This window comes from Cygnus atratus, chromosome 1, assembly GCF_013377495.2.
Source record: "Cygnus atratus isolate AKBS03 ecotype Queensland, Australia chromosome 1, CAtr_DNAZoo_HiC_assembly, whole genome shotgun sequence".
NCBI classification, from domain to species: domain Eukaryota; kingdom Metazoa; phylum Chordata; class Aves; order Anseriformes; family Anatidae; genus Cygnus; species Cygnus atratus.
This window is the reverse complement of record NC_066362.1, coordinates 152,589,513-152,608,918: the sequence shown is the minus strand read 5'-3', so window position 1 is coordinate 152,608,918 and position 19,406 is coordinate 152,589,513. Positions and strand designations below refer to the sequence as shown.

The 19,406-nt window shown below is 39.9% G+C and overlaps 1 protein-coding gene across 1 annotated transcript in view; it reads left to right on the top strand.

Moving 5' to 3' along the window:
* The window catches only part of UBAC2 (UBA domain containing 2), a 104,306-nt gene that overhangs the window by 79,143 nt on the left and 5,757 nt on the right, over positions 1-19,406 (top strand). The window contains exon 7 of the mRNA XM_035557021.2: positions 6,318-6,563. Within this exon, the coding sequence (XP_035412914.1) occupies positions 6,318-6,563 (246 nt within the window). The remainder of the gene's footprint in view (positions 1-6,317; positions 6,564-19,406) is intronic.

Genomic DNA, 19,406 nt, shown 5'->3' with positions numbered 1-19,406 from the left:
CAAATACCTGGCAATAGACTACTTAATAGTGCATTTCTGTTTTGAAAAATTGACATAAAAGGGGGGTGTCCTTCAGAGAGACTTTTAAGGACACCCCCTTTTGTGTCAATTTTCCAAATTATAGATAGTTTCATAAGTATATTGTAACCTTCTTGTTGATTAAAAAATAAGTTTTTTATCTTCAAGTTTTTGTCTACATTGATAAAATCCCAAGTCTTCCCTTCTCCAAGACAAACTGGCCCAGCAATCTCAGCCTCTCCACACGTGAATGATGCTCCAGTTCCCTAATCATCATCCTGATTTGCACTGGACTTCCTCCAGCCAGTCCATATCTTTCTTGTACTGAGGAGTGCAGAACTGGGCACAGTATTCGAGATACAGCCTTACCAGAGCTGGGAAGAGAGAGGAAGGATCACTTCCTTTGACCTGCTGGCAATTCAGTTCAGGAAGCTCAGTACGTAGGTTGTGAAGTCCGTAACCTGAAATAAGAAATGGAAAAGCAGTAGAGTAACAGAGATTAGGAAATGAGGAAGAAATATTGTCTTTTTGTCTGTCCTAAATTTAAGACCGGTACAAATATCCATATCTAAGCTAGGAGATGTGCTGAATCCCACACAAAACTAACTTGAGTTGTCTGCATGTGAGCAGTGGTCAGTCAGGGTTCAGTTGAGTGACTGTGGGTGGCTGGCCTTGAGATGCATGTCTCCACATTCTGTTCACTGTATTGACTTACCCCCTTTGTCGTGGGAGCTTAGACACCTTGCTCGTATCTGGACAGCTGCCTTTAAAGACCTAGCTGAAAACATTTACTCCTGTGTCAGTTTAAGCATCTGAGAAGAAAAATAATTGATTCATCTGGCATACAGGGGATCTTATTGTGGAAGTGAGGTCATATTTGTTTGTGGAAGAGGGGGATGCAGATATTTCCAGTTCTGGAAGAAAGGAGAAAATCGTGAAATAGGAGGGGAGAAGGTAATGATATCTCATAAGATGCTGTGTCTTTTATACCCGTGACTTCTGAGATCCCGTAGAAAAATGTATTTTAGCTTTTGGTTTGTATTTCACTTTGAAGTTTTCAATTTCTCTCTCAGATCTGAAGAAGAGTTAGTGTGTCCAAAATCTGGTCTGATTTTGCCAGCTGGTTCAATAAGAGGCATATTGCTTCTACCAACCTTTCTTAGCCTGTCCATTTACATCGTTATGACTACAATGATGCAGTTAGATTAGGATGAGATGTGTCCTAGAAGCATCTACTTCTTCATTGATTAGAGACGGAATCCGTGAGAGTAATTCAGCTGTGTGTGCTTTGAAGACTTCTGCCGTAGAATGAGTCACATCTCAGCGATGCCTATTTCTCTTTGTTGACTATGAAACCAACTTTAAACTACTAGCTCATATGTAGGCTTTTAAACTGTAGATGTCTACATTGAGGCAGATAAATCCAATCATGATCTTTTAGGTAAAGAGGTTTGGTTAACACTATGATGACTGTTGTCTGTAGAACTCTACCAGTGACCCAGTGCAGCCTACCCATAGGTCACAAATGCAAGTGCATGATAGATATACTGTGCTGAAATGGCATTACATCTGTGCCTGCACATACACAAAGAATGATTGAGATCTCATCATGATTACACTTGGTCAATGAAGATAGCCTGGATGGACACTGAAGAAAAAAAAAAAGGTCAAAGTCTTCAGGAAATATATAAGCCCCAAGTCAACTGGGAAGGAAATGGAAGAAAAATAGTATATTATTAGAGTTTTTTTCTGTCAAGCTAACTGTCACAAAGGGTTGTTTATACTCTTAATGACTATTTCCCCAGAGAAACCTCAAACAAAATAATCCACTATGTTACAATTATATTGCAGGTTATAACTGCAAGTTGAAAATACACGTGCAGTGGTTTTATTGTTGGGTGGTTTTCACACGATCTGTCTTGGTTTGATAAATGATGTGTTTCTCTGACAATGGTAAATACACAATCTTGACACAGACTTTAATTCCTTGTTTTATTCTAGTTGGATAGAATTAGGAACATCCTAAGGATAAAGCAGATAAAATAGATGTAAAAACGTCACTTCACCTTGAGAATACTGTTATTTGCCTTTTATTTGTTACCTGAAAAAATATTTTTTAAAAAAATCTTGAACACATATGATGAATTTATTTAAATTATTCAGACCAAAGTAATTTAGCATTTGCTGACATTTAATTCTGTCAAGTTCTCGCTATTAGGCAAAATAATTTTCGACATAACTTTTGACATCGGTTTCTTTGTTTGATTTTCTTTTTTAGTGTTAATCAAATAAAAGATTTTAAATATCTCAGTTAGTAGTGGAGCATATGTCTCTTTGTCATGTAAAATATTGGAGAGCTTCTGTATCTGGTCTACCTAAAAAAAAAAGAGAAACCACGGCTACTTCCTTTTTCTTAAAAGTGTACAACTTTGGAGTGACATGAGGGAAGGGGAGAGGAAGTTGGCTTTTCTTACAGGGGTGGGAAGAGGTTAGGGAATGTCGTGTGAAGGACCAGTAGTAAGACATGATGTTAAGAAACTGAAAAAATATAAGCACTCTTTTTTTTTTTTTTTCTGGAACGCACCAGACATATTCCAACTTGTCCATTTCCTCTGCTTAGATTTTGCTTGATACGATATGGTGAATGAGATTGTAGGTTATGACGGTATGACTACCAGAAAACAATTTAGATGCATTTCATGTTGCCAGCCAAAAATTATCGATTTTAACAATGTGAAGTTAACTGCAGTATCTTTCCTTGGTGAGTTTTTAGAGCCTAAAACACTCTGAATCTCATCTATTTGTGGGAAGTAGCCCTTTCACCTCATTTCCAGTTTTCAAGTTAGTATGTAATGAGATCTTCTTATCTTCACTGAATAAAGTTGGCTTATCTAGACCTTAAACACTAGAAATTCACTACATCCGTGACCAAAAAAATGGCGTAAAAAGTGTACTTCGTCAAAACTTTTTTTCTTAAATGACACATAACAAGTTCTGCATGTGAACCCGCTAAAGAGGAAGTTCTTTGGAAATATTTGACATTAAGATGGGTATATGACACTAAACCAGACTGAATCATAAGACCTATTTTAACTATAAAAGTCTCCTCTTTAGGTTTATTGGAAATATGCAAATAGATATTTCTTCCTCACTAGATGAAACTTCTTGAAAATTTGTTAACACTGAGCACAGAGTTTAAAGTTTCTCATACTTCTGTCTAATGTCTTTACAATTGGAATAGTAAATCCAGGGAGAGAGGAAGGGAGCGACATTGAAATCACAGCAAATCTGAAGGTAAAAAGGCAGATTTAGACTGCGTCCACATAGTGCTTTTCACAGCTGAGTCCGTCCTTCTGTTTATACTTACGAAGAATTGCAGTCTCACGTGATTGCTCTGCAGAAGTATTAGCCCACAGTCAGTTTCTTGGCAGCTATCTGTAGAAGATATACAGATAAACAGATTAGTCTTGTTCCTTCACCAGGTGCTTTTTATCTCAGATTTTACCCTGAACGTTATATTGTCAGACTTCTTGACTTTCTACTCTGTGAGCACAGAAGTTCACTTTTGGGTTATGCAATGAGTTTCTGTCTAAGGCAGTTCAATGAGGGGCCAAGAGGTTAGCGTGCTGCTGGGGAGCAGCAAAGGGAGAAAAGACAGCCCTCTGCAGCAGGTGCATTGGCTAGAGACCAGCCACAGTACTCCAGTGAGCTCAGTAAAGCTGGGAAGGGAGGGGTGTGTGAGTTGCACACTTAAGTGCTGGAGTTTGACCTTTCTCCATTTTAGAGGTGTCCCTAAACTTTAGCCTTGTAAAGCCTTTTCTTCTGATTAAATGCTCGTGGATGACTAGCTGCCTCTACTTAGAGAAATACAAGAATGCTTTTACTGGTACGACTGCTAGCTGCTGTTTGCAGTACATTTCCCCTTCTGAGACAAACAAGTCCCAAAGTACTGGCACTGCTGCTGCTATCCTATTTGCAGTTTGAGTTTGATACGAGAATAATTCTGTTTGTGGTTAACGTGTTCAGACACGTGTCAAGATTTGTCATACATTCAGGGAGATACAGATTTTCCTATCAGCACTTGCTTTGTTTTGTTCTTGTGACTTTCTGAACTCTTTGAAGATTTACTGTGCCCTGAAAACATCAGACCTTAGCAAAGGACTGTAGGTGATAAGAGTGGGCAGAGATTAGTAGCTGGGAGGGACATCTGGCAGAGGTGAGAGAATGCTGGTGTGATGTTGGACAAAGTACTTTGCGTGGCAGCTCTCTTTCTCTCCCCTGCCTTTCCCAGAAGGTTATACCTGTGCAACCAGGAGTGCAAAACTGCAGGGACCAAAGTGGGAGCCTGGCTCTGTAGCCTAATGATACAGAGTTACAGGAAGGAAGGTAATTTGGAGGTTGTGGTGCTGCTTGTGCATTTTGCATCTAAGAAATCATGAGATTAAATTATACACAGTATTTGCAGCCAGGTTCAGTAATTCTTACTCCCCAAAAAGTGACTTTCCTGGTAGCCATACAATCTAGGTTTTCTCAAGTGAGGAGCCTGTATGTGCTAACTCTTTTTGGACGAGGTGGTTAGCTTCTGAGGCACCAACTTGCTGGGTAGGTACATAAAGTACTACATGCCAAGAGTAGATAAATCACAGAAATGATACAAATACTGCTCCACTTACTTATTCTTTGGTGAGTATACTTCTGTCTCAGTTTCCAGTTGACGTGCACAAGGTTTGGTCATGGGCTTACAGTCCTCTGGAACGTTTTCACTAGAGCTGAGGAAAGAAATTCTGAGGTCATCAAGAAGCTTATGTTCCAGTGCCCTGTCATTCCTGAAGTCCTGTCAGGACATTTCTTCAAATACAGAATATTTTTGTTAAAGGCAACCTTCACTTAGATGCCAGAGATGGTGGCCTTCCTCTTATCCCATCCCATTTACCTCCTTCTACACAAGAAGTTAAGGGGTTAAGGATAGCCTATGCTTGTTCTTTCTCATTTTAGAACTGTAGCCTGGTTTTGGTGCTATATACAACCCCAAGACCAGTCATAAAAGATGATAGAATAAAAAGAAAGCGAGTGTTTCCCAAAGCAGAACTCTAATGTATCGCTCTAAAAGTTATCATCTCAGTGGATAATTAACAACAACCTTGTAAATAATCTGAAAAATAACCCCCTCTCAGAGAAAATTACCTTTTCCTAAACCATCTCCGTTTGTATACACAGCAATGAAATGCTTCTGTATGTTTGTACAAATATCAGTGAGATAAAAGTACATATCCTCCAAAAAAAATAAATAACCCAGATTTAGAGGTTCTACATTGCTTTTCAAGTAATTACATTAATTGGGTCTGTCTCATATATGTATTTTGGGGGATTCATATCTCTTCCTGTTCATTTCACTCTGCTGTCATAGCATAATTTTTGTGGCATAGCAGCTGATAAATAGTCACAAATAGTGAAACGTAGCATAAAGCAGAAAGACTGTTTGCACAAGAAGTTTGGCCTTTATGCTGTACCACTTTGAGCTCAGGAGCTTCATGATGGGATTAAAAATGGTGCTTGAGTGATGACTGTAGATCATCCTGGGGCACATGGATTTCTTTTGCTCCGTCTGAATCGGGAATTAAATCAAGTCCCAAGGCGTGCATAAGTATGAACACAGGGAATGTGTTTTATTTTCTTACAGGCAGGAGAAGAGCACCACAAAGACTGTCTTTCTTCAATGTCATTTTCTAATTAACTGTTCTTTTTTTTTTCTCCTAGCAGTTAGGTTGGAATATGTCTGTGTATACTCTTAGATTTAACTTTAATTCAGCTGTTTTGCTTTTGTCTTTGTTAGAAGGTGAGACTTGAGGGTGGAAGCAGAAGCCATAAGGGGGGATGGTTTTTGCTAAGGAACGTTTGCAATGCTTCAGCATCCTCAAGGACAACCTTAATCTAGTCAGGTCAGCATGCGGCATATCCTGACCAGTGCCTTTACTAGAAACCAAAATTTTATTTGAATTTCTTAATCTGGTTGAGAAATGGTCGCTTAGTTATGGTTCCAATTCTGAAACAAACAAAAAACCCCAAACAACTTTCTGAGTCACAGGCAATGCAATGCACAGATTTTAAAAGGTAATAGTCTGTAGTGGTGAGGAAGTTGGATGTAAAGAAATCCCCTGTTCTTGATTCTTGACTGAGGGCTCTGGGTGAAAACAATAAAATGTTCTTTAAAAAATAGAAAGACCATCTGCTATCTCTGCAGCTAAATTCAAAGTAAACTTGCTGTATTTAAAGGCTTTATTTTTCATTTTTTCTTTTAGATTTCTGGGATTTGCTACAATAGCAGTATATTAAAAGTTCATCGAATACTTTGTGTACCCAGCTGGGTAGCAAAGCTATTTTCCTGGACTCTTGAACCAATCTTCTCATCTACGGAACCAACGAATGAGGTTCGAGTGGGAATGGGAGCAACAGTTGACATCCAGAGGCAGCAGAGAATGGAGCTACTGGATCGTCAGATCATGATGTCTCAGGTTGCCCAAATGAGGCGGCAAAGGCAGCAGCAGGTATTGACATACATACACTCTGTAAGGATTATCTTAAGTTAACATAATGGGAAACATTAATTTTCAGGTCTTCTATTTTTGATTCCTTTTTGATATATTCTTCTCAATTGGTCTTTCATACACTGTCGTACTGCTAATGGTCATTTAAGTGTTTACATAGTTCTGTATGTTAAAACTGCTTCACAAGATGTTAGCAAATGTCAGACAGTCCTGTAAGGATATCAGTACCTCTGGCATTCTGTGATGCTGAAATGAAAAATGATGCTGAATGGTAAAGTGCTTGCTTCTCCGTGGTCTTTAGGAAGAGCCATTGTTGAAAGTTAGGAAATCATAACACTTCTGACTGTTCTGAGTGTTTGTATTGTTAGCATCCTGTTCAGAGGGATTGAAAATTGTCTACATAACTTCTTTAACTGCAAGTGTACTTGGAATAAAGCCTGCTTCTGTAAGAAAGTTCAGAAATTCAATTCTCTAGCTATCTTACAGAGGTCAACCACAGGGACTTTCTCTTCGCTGCAGTTAATGCTCTTGTTTTGTTTCCTTACTTAATAGAATAGCAGAGCCTTTTTATTTTCTGTTTTAGTCAAGGCAACAAATGCAGATGTTCACGTACTTTGTGTTGTAGGGCAGCAAAACAGCACTGAGAGTGGCTCAGTTCACTTTTTCCTATACCTTAGAAGTTTACAGTACTACTCTTAGCAAACCTAGCAGACAACATGGGCCTTGCATTGCTCTGTGTGAGCATACATTGCTCCTAATTTTGTTACAGCCTAACAGTTTGAGGTCTTAACTGAGTTTCCTCTGCCCGAAATGCAGCTCTGTACTGATACAAAAGTCCTCATTATGTTTGTGGTAATGCAGTGCCAGTAGATACAGCCATCTTATGATTAGTACTGAGGGAATAGAGGCGTGACGGCATAAAGCTTTGTCTTTGGCCAACAACTAGAGTATGAATCTTTGTTTCCAGTCCCTGGAATTCTGTTTTCTATAATTTCTTAACACGTAAATCTGGTCAAATTGTTCCTCGGGTGGAAAGATTCTCATCTACTTCTCTCTGTTCACACTAGAAAATTAATCAGTTTTAACAGAAGAACTGAGCTAGAAATTATTCAATTCTTGAATATCGCTGTTGTATTAGAAAATGCATTGAAAGTGTCTTTTGGGCCACAAGCTGCTGTGACGACGGCGGATAAGTTTCTTCAAATAAGAAGAGGAAGAAATTACCAGTTGTTAAAGACAATCTTTGTAATGCAATTTAATTGCTAAAAAGTAGTAGATAAGATCAGAATGGTAAATGTTTTTTGAGTTGATAACATTTTCTTCTCGTCGTCTCCTTTCCTTGGGTTATGAACAGCGAAGGTAGCAAAATGTCTTTTCATACTTGACTTCAGAGTTTTTTAAAAAGGTGGAGGGGTTTAAATAAAATAAACGAATTTTTTTGAACAGCAGTGACTTGCTTCAACTTAACAATCTGCTGAAACTCTTTCAAGTTACCTTCTTAATTGCCCTTTAACTTTAGCATAGCGTTCAGTTTTCCAATAGCGCTAGACAGTGAAACTAGTGAGCAGAAAGCGATGGATTCAATGTGTGAACACTTCAGAAAGTTTCTTCAGAAAAAATGTGTTAAGAAAGCTTTCACCAGGCTTATGACTCATAGAATTTACTGGATATCAACTAAATCATTAAAAGTGTCATTCACAACTGTTGAGATGTAGGGGTAAAAAATGAAAAACGGGTTAACTTCAATCTCAAAATAGTATTTAAAAAATCGAAAACAGTTGAAAACTTGAGAATAATTTTCCAGATAGTTGTACTTGTGCGCATTTTTTTGTCTTTAAAGGCTTGGAAAGGTAATAATTTGAAGGCAGTGGAGTTGAACAGTTCACAGTACAGATGAGATTTAAAGGATAATTTTACCCATGGGAGTGAGGCTGGTAAAGTATGCAGATCAGTTTCTTTGGGAGTTAAATAATGAAAGCTGTAAAGTATACCGGTCAGGTTATCAAATGCAGCTTTGGATTATATTTTAGGACAATGTTGTGCATATTTTGGCATCTCAATATACTGTCTGTAGGTAATATGGCATAGGTGAGCTAAATTAACATTCTCTCTCTTGCTTTCCATGTTGTTTGGCAAAAGAAAGGGACTTAAACTTTCCACTGCACACCATCATGCAACTGTTTTGTCTACCTGCCATTTGGGAAGGCACTGCACATTCTTCCCTTTCCTTTACTTTTTCAATTTACTGGTTTGAGAAGAAATAAATCGGTTTCCTTGAATATCAATAGCATGTGGAAGAACACAAGAACGTGATGTGTGGTTTTAGCAGTGCTCCATTGACCTGCAGAATGGGGCAAACTCTCTTCTGGTCTTAAAGAGGGCCCTTTCTTAGACACTTTTTGTCCTAAGCTTACTCTTCAAGTCTTTAGAAGAAGTTCTGAAGAACGTGAGCCTGACAAGTCAAGACAAAAAGAGGAAAAGCTTAAAAAAAAAAAAGGCAGAGAAAACAATGGGAAAAAGAAACTTTCTCATAAGTTGTTTTTACTGTAGCTCTAAGATATTAAAATGTAAATAATTCTTTTTCTTCTACTGTTCTCTGAGCTCTTTTATCCAAGCCAGAATTTACTTTGAGTGTTTTCTCCCGGGGAAAAAAAAAACACAAATTCTTAGAGCTCAAATTCTTTGAGCTTTACCTTCCCTAGTCTTTCTCTTGCAGAAAAGTACTGGTCTGGAGGAGTCTGAAGCAGAGATGTGTGTGTGACTGCTGGGCTGCCAGGCACTCTTAACTTTGAGGAGCAGGTTGAGTGAGTGGCAGAACCTGAACATAAACCACTGGCTTCATTACTTGATGTCCCTCATTTTGTTTAGCCCAGAAATGTGCAGCGGTACTGTGTCTGAATGTGTTGTTAGAAACTGAAAATTTATCTTACGTTGCTAGTTTCTCAGGGGAGTGTGGTTACACGATGACTGATTTTTCTCTTGCTTTCTAGTTGCTATGGATACAGTCCTTAACCAGATGGGCTTGAGCATATTGAAAACTTTCTGTTCTTTTTTTCTTTCCACGGATAATCCTGAGAAATGATGAATGTGTCACAAATGGAGAATTACTGAACATTACCTCCATCCACCTTTTGAGGCAGTGAAATAAAACGTGTGCCATGTGTATTGATACCCTCGAAAAATACCAGCTTGCTATTTTGTTACTCCTTTTTAAACTTTAGTTTCTTAATTCTTTCTTTCCCACTCATGTCAGTTCTCTTTTCTCGTTTAAATAATTTATCCTCTTGTTTTTCTTTTTCTCCTGTAAACCTGATATCTTTCTTTCCTTCCTATCATTTTCACATTTTCATTTCCTCCTATGTCATGTTCCTCCCAAATTTTCATCTCTTCCCCTTTATCTCCATCGTTTCCCATACTTTGTGTTTGCCCCTTTGCAACACTCTTCTTTGCTGTGGAGGAAGTTCTCACCCATCATGTCGTACCCATCGGTCATCATTTGCGGTGCATCTTGAAGGGGTAGATGCCACTCGCCTTTCCCTCGCTCAGGACAGGATGTAGTCAAAGTCTTTGGCATTATTTTATCCTTCCAATGCTGTAATAAGCATTTGAACTATAATGTAATAAACAGCAGGTATTAGGTGTTTACGTAGTTTTGTATGTTAGAACTGCTTCACAAGATACAAGCAAACGTCAGACAATCCTGTAATTCTCCCGACTTTTCTATTTCTTAATCTGTTTCATTTCCCAGCATTTTTCTGAAGTTTATCTTTCTGTAACCCAGATGAAAGGCCTGGTGGGAAAGGGGAAGAAATTGCTGCATCTGTGCACCAGTGTGCTAGCTGGGAGCCAACTTGACTTTCACTTCCCACTGAGAAACTCGGAGGGAGGCTGGCAGATAACCAGGCTGCAAATAGTTGAGGGAGGAGTCCGTGCCTAGGTGTTACTGGCAGCACTGTTGGTGCTAAAGACAGGTGTATGGGATGCAAAGTGCTCAGCACCTTCTGCTGGCAATTAAGTGCCACTTCTTTGAGTGCTCACCCCTGTGCCCGTTCTGTGTGTGGGGAGGGTGGGAGGAATGAACCCTAGTCCCTTCACCTTGAAAAAATGCTTTCTGTATCCATAGGACATTTGTTCCTTCGTTCATGCTGAGCATGTTAAACACACAGTGTTGCCTGCTTCTTGGTTTCTCTTAACTTTCTTGGCTCAAAAAAAGAGCTTCCCCAGGGTGCTCCAGGCTGTGTGGTAAGCCTACAGCCATATATGAAAATCTTTTCTGCCCCTTCCTCCACTTTTAAGCTTTTTTTGTTCTTTTTCCTCCTTTTTGTTTCTTAGTTCCAACTGCTGCTACTTTCCAGTGAGACCAGAGAGCCCTTTGATTCATATCACATGGCATCTCTATGTGAGATTCTTCTGCTTGAAAGACCAGACTTCTTCTGTAACAATGTGGCTTCCCCTAATTGTTCGTTCTCTAGATGTCTTCCTCCTGGGACACTGGAGAGATGATCTGTGGGGAGATGCATTGAGTGTCTTTATTGTTACGGGGCGTCTCATATCCTGAGAAACGTGCAACTTTCTTATTTTGTGAACTAAGGACTGTGAGGCTGTATTGCTGATTTACCTTTTGGTTATTTTAAGTGGTAAACTTCCATCCTTGGAAAACAGAATTTGATGGAGCAAAGACTCCTAGGACAAGAATTGCTCCTAAGGATGTTGTCCTTATTCAGAATGTTAAAAACAATCCCTCAGTAAATATGCTCACAGACAGTCCATTTCTGCCTTCTCAGAGAAATGTAAGAACCAGATCTGACCCTATTCTTTAGTTTTCACGCTGGTGCTGAGAGATAACATTTTGGCGAAGTCTTCTCAAATAACTTCAGAAGTTTGAATACCAAAATGTTTCAAGAGACCTCTTGAGACATTCTGTGACCTTTGCACACTGCCAGGTAAGTCTCTGTAAATTCTCACTCTCACAGCCGAAACTTTGGGTGGAAAGAGCTTGCTCATACTGGCCCACAGATGTATGTATCACTCTCAGAAAAGAATCTGCCAGACCAGTTCACCTGAATAAATGGGTGAGATTTTCAGCCCAGTGGTATGCAAAGTCTTTTTCTCTAATTAGGTTTTCATTCCAACTAATGTATGTTACCTATGACTACTCTGGGATTTTGTGACATAATGCAATAGAAACTGTCTTTTACAATGTTGTCATGAACTTAAAAGACAACTATAGGTAGGGTACCCATAGGATAAAAATGTTACTTGAGTTCAGATCCCAGAGATATGTGTCTACAGAGTTGACATCATGTTTTAAATAATTTTCTTAACTAGTAGGTGATTTATGGGTTTATTCCAGCCCATGAATGAAGCATATATGCTGCAGCAATAATCATTGTGGCTAAATTTAACTGAGCATTTAACTCATTATTGAGTAACATTGTTGCAGCAGTTGATATCCCACTACTATTTGGGTATTTCTAAATATCCTTTTTTTTATTTATGGGTAACTTGTTTGTGGATTCTAGATGTGAGATCATTAAAAATGTTGAATTTCCTGGGTGCTTATCCAGGTAATGAGTTTATGACTATTTCTTCTACAGACCCACTTTATTCTTCTGTCTTTTTCATGGAAATCAGCAACTACAGTTCTACTAGAATAAGCTGAATATGCATCATTAACAATCAGTTGTCACAGTCACAAGGCTAACTGTCTGTGACTCCTCGTCCTCAGTAGCACCCCTGCTCACACACTGAACTATCATTTTTTTTCTTGGACTGAAATTATACAATTCTCTTTCTCTCTGACTGGTCATTTGAGCTGTAGCCTTTAGATACTGGCTAAATTTGTTATAATATTTGTAATCAATTTCCCTACAGAAGCAATGGTTGGACAACTTCCTAAAGAAAAGTAATGTCTTATTTCAAAGGAAGTCATTTTTGAGGAATAGATTATGTTTCTTCTCCTATGTGTTCTATACTCATGCTCTTGACATTTTATTTGAGGCAGTCCCCCCTTAAAAAGGCTCCTGGCATTCAAATCTCCCCAAGCATTTCAAGAGCATTTAATTCTCTGCTGTCTGATCTATGCCTGTTCACAGAAGTCAAGTTTCTTTTTAGTCATTACTGTCCTTTTATCTGTGTCTTCAAACATGGGCCATAAGGTGTCCAGTTTTGGGGCTGAGATTCTAAAGCTTTTTCTGTTATCCTTCCTCTGCACTGAGAGAGTCTTGTTTGGAAACCATTTCTTCTTCCTAGTGTCATTTTTCATATCATGTAATAGACAAGAAGCATGTCATTCAGCTAGTACGTGACCCTTATCAGTGTTCAGGTTTTCTGATTGGAACTCTGATAACAGCATGTAGAAACTGTAGGCCTGTGTTACCGACTGTTTGTTGAAGCCTAAGAGGCACAGTATGCGTAGGTTCTGCCAAGCAGTATTGCCAGTGTGCCACCTTGAATGTTGGTGTTGGGATGTCAACAAGTGGAAGCCCTTCCTATTTGCAGCCTAAGACAGAACCTCAGTCTTTGCTCCCCAAAAAGGGATGATAATCTTTTTTTTTTTTTTTTCCCTGCATAATCACAGACTGGCCCATTATGTACTCTAGTATTTGTTTATGCTAAGTATATTGGAGAATTTGGTTTTGAGTTTTCTTTGTGCCCAGTGTTTGTTAGCTTCTCAAATCAAAACGATTTTGAAACTCTGATTTCTCACTTTTGTTTTGACCTCTACTTATTCATGTTTGAAAAGGCTTGTGCACAGGAAGTGTATGAGAGATTATCTATCTAATCATCATGCTTCACATGTCACCAGTTAGCATCCAGAGGGCCTTATAGGAAGGATTAGAACTGTTTCTGCTTCGTCTGAAGTGTCTAAAATGGAGTAACAGGTTGTTTCCTTAAGTCCAGACTTGGTATTCGTACTGGTGGACCTACCTTCAGCATTTGTTTGGCACACTGGACCCCCACACCCTGGTGATCTCACTCAGCAAGTATCGAATGCTCAACATAAGAGCAGCTCCAAATCGTCCCATCCCTGTAAAATTTGGGTGGTGATTATTACTGACACGGTGTAGCCGTGACCAGTTTGTATGAAGAGCAGCTGACACGAGCAAGCAAGAGTGAAGCCAGAAAGTCTGCTAATGGAAGTGCTTTGAAAAGGTGGCTGAAGCCTTCTCTCTCCTGCCTAGAAAAGATTAAATTCCCATTTATTACTGCAGACAAAGTCTGAGAATCCAGCTCAATACTTCCCTAATGTTGGATGAACGAGTAACATCAGTTCTCAAAAACGCCAGCTTTCAGTCTGTGGTGGATATGAAATATCTTTCTTTCTTCTTGCCACAGTGATCCATCACTTTGCAGCTGACCTGCTGCATCACAGCAGTACTGAAAAGTGAATGCTACGGTGATGCTCAGTTTGGTGCAGAATAGGTATTTAACCTCACTGTAACAGGCTGAATCCAGAGCAGCCTTGGCCCCTTTCAGTGTTCTGAGCTAACCGGCGGGTTTGGGAGCACCTCCGTAGCTTCTACTGCCAGCCAGTAAGTGTGTCTGAGTCATATAACGGCGCCCCTTCCTGTTGTGTAGGGCAAGCAGTCTACAAGGCCAAGTGCCTGTGCGTGCTTGAGCACACTAGGAAGCGTTCAAAACTCTCTACGCCTCCCTTGAACGCAGCAGCAGAAGCAGCCATTCCCACCTTGCCTCCCAAGGTGCAGATGTGCCTGCCACTTGGCGTTTCTGGCTTCTGCTACTACGACTTCAGCACATCATGTCTGTGCTGAAGTCCCTGTCATTGTTTCTCAGGCAGCTTCAGGAGCCAGATTGAGGTGTTCCTCCTAGATTTCAAAGGAAATAGCTGATCGGGCTTCAGAAAAGCCCACATGTGGATTTGTGAACTTCTGTGACACACGAGCTCCGTTGGGAGAATGCAGACATCAAAGTTCAGGATGCAGCAAATAAGAGTTGGAGACAGAGCCTCTTGGCTTAAGAGACTTGTCTGCAGCATAAATTTCCAGAGAAAAGTGAAATATGTTTAGAAACTGCTGGACTACTTTCCTTGGTGAAAAATTCATCCCATCGTTATGGGTGATGCTCACAACACTAATATGGTTACACTTCCACCGCCTTTCTAAAAGGGAAGTTATTAAAGCTTTAAAAAAAAAGAAGTTACAGATGAAATAATCCTCCAGAAGAGTGTTGACCTCAGAAAAAGAGATGGGCTAGACAAAGCCCACTGGAAATGTCACCTTTGCCACCAATCTTTCTTACACAATGTTCAGATACTGAGGCAGCAGATCTCAGCGTGTCATTCACAACCACACCTTTTCTTTCTTTATTTTATTGGTACGCATACATTGGAGTCAATAATTGTAACAAAAAATATATCTGAAAAGCAAATGAGAGTTTTTCGTTTTCAGTACATTATGTATATTTTTTTAAATGAAATTTTGTATGTAAGAAGACAACATTTATACCAAGTACCAAGTAATGGCGCCTATGCAGAGTAGCAAACTCTAAAAATGTTACTTTAAAAGATGAAATGCAAAGCAATTTCCTTTTTTTTTTTTTTCTTTCGCTGTGGTTGTTGTGTTAAGAAAAGGTGAACAGGACAGATATCAGGAGGTGTTTCCTGTTTGTGCAAACAGATGGCGAGTTGGCATTAACCATATACATGAGATAACATTATCAAAATATCTTAACCACATGCATCACTTTCAAGAGGACTTTTATAAAGCATTTTCTTTCAATTCTGGTGAAATAAATCTAATTGGAATAGACACATGTGGTAGCTACTTCAGTGGATGCTTGTTAGTTGTCCATAATACGTTTTTATTTGTCAAGTTTTGGCTAAGAAGTATTTTACAGAGTATGTCATGGCAGGTACGTATATGGGAAACGGGGAGAGCTGCCTTTTCTAAGAGAGTAAGGAGATCACGTGAAAAAAATGGTGCAACTCGGATTTCAGCAAGCTGTACAATCAAAGACATTTGCTAGTTCTTAGACTGGTATGAATATATCTTCCTTTACAAGGAAAGGAGTATCCTCCTTTCTTGTAAACAGCATTGTCCTAGGCATCACTAAAAAAAAATCAAGGATGTGACCTAACAAGGCATAACGTCAGTACGTAAAGCAGTGACAGCTATCCAAGAATAATTCATCAGTGTGGTATTTCCTTACAATATTTTCTGGGGGGGTGAGCTGCCATTTTTGCATTCCCTTAATCTAATCCTTTCCTAAATCTAATTCTTTGGTCGTCTGAAGCTAATGACTGATTTGTCATTTTCCTGTAACAGAAGTTCCAACATCATCAATGTTTTCCTCATCTCCTTCTAGTAGGGATTTATCAAGAGATCGATAAAATTGTCTCCTTGGTACGTTTGTCTCCAGTCAGACAGTAACAAAGAATTTGCCATCAACCAATTCACTCATTCTTCGTACCGCTAACATCAAAAGAAGCTGCAATTTTCTTCAGTTAAAAAATACAACCTTAGGAGGAAGGGTGTGGGAAAGGCTTATAGGATTGTCCTTAAGTGTGGCCAACAACCTTCTCTTCAGCTAATTAATGGAGCAGTCTTTTTGTCAAGAGTTTTTCCTGATGACGCAAGGAAGATTTTGTTGCAGGCAGAAATAAGGGCCCAGTCTCCAACTTGTACAAAATATTTGTATGAATGATGGTTCGTAGAGTGATTTTTTCAGTGGTTGTCTCTCTCTAGTAGAGAAGCAGAAGTCAGGACTTCTGAAATGCCGTTTCTGATTAATGTCGCGAAACTGAGTTTGATGATTGACAATGAGACTAGAAATTCTTCATAGCATCCCACTGCAGGGACTGCAGCATACGCAAGCTGATGGGAACCTTCTGCGTCTTGATGGCAGTAAGCTTGGTGCTGTTTTAACGCCGTGAGAAGAGAAGAGGCCTCCTCGAGCCTCTCATCCTGCAGAACAAATGACACAAAGGAAAAATTAAATATGCAAAAAATATATATATATCCTTCTGCTATAGTGAATCTTACAGCATTGACAAAATTGGACATAGAAGATTCGGACTAAGAAAGCAGACCACAAGAAACCTTACCTTTGTGTGGTAGCGTGCTGAGTGGTTCCTGTCTGCCCAGAGCACTGCATGGGGGAAGGAGCTGGTGTATCATCACATCCTGACCCCAAGTGCACCGACAGGCTCCCCATGGGGTTGCATCTGCCTGTGCTGAGGGCCAGCTCTGACATGGTACGGCTCTTAACCTTGGAGCAGACTTGTGAGAAAGAGCTGTGGTTAGAAGTGTCTGTGAGAAGCCTTGTTGGGGCCTCGCCCACCTCGACTGGGAGTTGCTTTTGAAGTCAGGTCCTTCCCCTTGGTCTTTGCTGAGCTTCTGTGTGGGTACACCTGTGCCAAGCCATGCATCTCCCCGCCAGGTCCTGACCCCACTGGTTTGACTTTTAGGCTGGATTGTAGACCTGCCTCATTGCTGCAGGTTTGCCTGGCAGGCCTGACTTCTGGCTGACGGTGGCTGCTGTCACTGGGCCTGCTCTGCTCTTCTTGCTTGGCTACTCTGCTTGCATGTTGTCACCTGGGCTAAATACTAAACACTCAGCTATTTAGTATTAAACTTAATTCTTTTCATAGTAAACAGACAAACCAGAATCACAGAACTGCCTGGCTTTCATTAAATGGATTAGACTGACAGACACTTGTCACAGAGCCCAGGAAAGGAGCTTACATCCTGGGTCCTTGATCACCCTCACTGCTTAATTATTAGCTCCTTTCCTGCCTCAGTGGTGGACCGCTCCAGATAGCTCTCTTACCTGAGACAGGGTGCCTGTTGGGGCTGAGGAGATGCGTGTGAGGTCATCTGTGCAGTGTGGTACTGATGCCAGGATTCACTGCTGATGCAGCTTTAGAGGCTTTTTTCAAGTCTAGTGTAAAGTGCATACATGTTTGCTGATCTCCAGTAGGGACTCTCAGGTGTTTTAGAAGCACTGCTTAAATAAATTCATCAGATTGGTTATCTTCATGTGAAATCTTCCTGACGTTTCTCAGAATAAGTGTCTTAGCGTGGTCAAAAACTCCAGAATTTATCATAAAATTGTGAAGGGGAGGTCTGAAGAATAATTTCTGTAAGGCAAGGTAGAGTATTGGTCTGGAAATCTCTGCACATTTTTAACTGGAATTTGAGAGTTCTAGTTAATTTAAAACATTTTTTTGATGCTCGCTTTGGGTCAAATTAAAATCACAGATCTTACTGTATTTCTGTTGTGATAGTTAAGGTTATCTGAAAATCACCACGCACTCTGGAAATCCATAGCCTTGATCTCTACTTTCTATGGATCTGAGACAGTAGCAGTGCTTCCTAATGTTTTCTTAACTTTACTATTGGCTATGGTACCAACTCCTGCTGCAGTTCCCTGAATCTCTGCTGTTTTACATTCTACAAGCCCATCATGTATTTAGAGGTAAGCCTATGAGGGGAAACAATTTCCCTGCAGTTAAGGATCAAGAATCTTAATGCACATGGCTTAGATGTGCTCTGGGAATACACAGTTGAGAAGCAGACCATCCAGAGTAAGTTGGAATTAATCCTGAACATCAGTGATCACAAAGCATTAAGATTTTCAGCCTTCAATACTTGTATTTTGGATATTCTTGGGTCGTTAATATAGGTAAGAGCTGGTGGGTTATGTTTGTCACAATTTCCAAAGGTATTTGAAATATTCTGAGGACAACTGGAAAGGATGTTTTCACAGCCATGTCGATCTATCTGTCTAGTCTGTTTGTTATCGCCGGGAAAGGGTTAGCAGGCTTTGCGTGGAACCGTTCTTAATGCGTCAGTCCATATCTGCAGTTTATCAAGTTTTCCATTATAAACCTTCAAAACTAAGTAGTTACCTTATTAGGGAATCTGGGTTTTGTACCGCAGGTAGTGCATTTTGTGCACACTAATTTAGAATGTAAGTTTAGGATAAAGAGGCAGACAGGTCTCTTTGTTACATGTCAGCAGCTCGGGACAGGGCGGATGCAAAACCCAACTGGAACAGGCAGCTCAGTAGTGAAGCTGAAAGCACAGCTGGAAAGGCACATTTATTTCAGTCTTCAGATACACCAGCATACTGATAAATTAATGCATTTGCTGTAGATTTTGCATTTCATATGCATTATTCTCTGTGCATTCTGGTGCTACAAAAAAATGTGCCATGGTCCTGCTGGCATTTTTCAATTCAGCAATTTTGCTTGAATCACCCTTGGACACATTATTTTCTCCCCCTCTGGTCTTTCAAAAGAAGAAACACAGGCAGAGCAGCCTAAGTTCATTGTTCTTGCTTAACTGTAGAGCTTAGTAGGCTTCCAGAAATTCAAAATTAATGAATTAAAACTCAACAGAATTCTGAGCTAGGGGAAATTATAGATGGGGAAGTACAGGACATGTGATTTTCCAATACCACGGAGAAGTAGTGCATCAGTGTCAGTAGTAGGTCTGAGATCCCGCTCTGGGTTTAAACTACAAAATAATTCTCCTTTTTACTGTGGCTGTTCGGCTAACGCAAGGCGTGAAATCCTTCAAGATAAAACCTCGTGACTTTTAAGCAAATGTGTTACACGTTATACAAAGTACAAATGTAGATGGGTAATCATTTTTTTAATCTCCAAATCACTAGTAGTGGAAACTATGGACTGAAGACTGGTTATGACTCCTAGCTATCACACATCTTCACAGGGAAAAAAGTGCTGTAACATAAGGGACTGGAACATTTTACAAGCGAGTGGGTCAAATCTAATGAGTCCCCAGATGCTTTTTCAAGTGTGCTATTGAACTGCCCCCTGTGGTGTCTGGGCTGGCTGGGTCTCCTTGGGAGAGAACG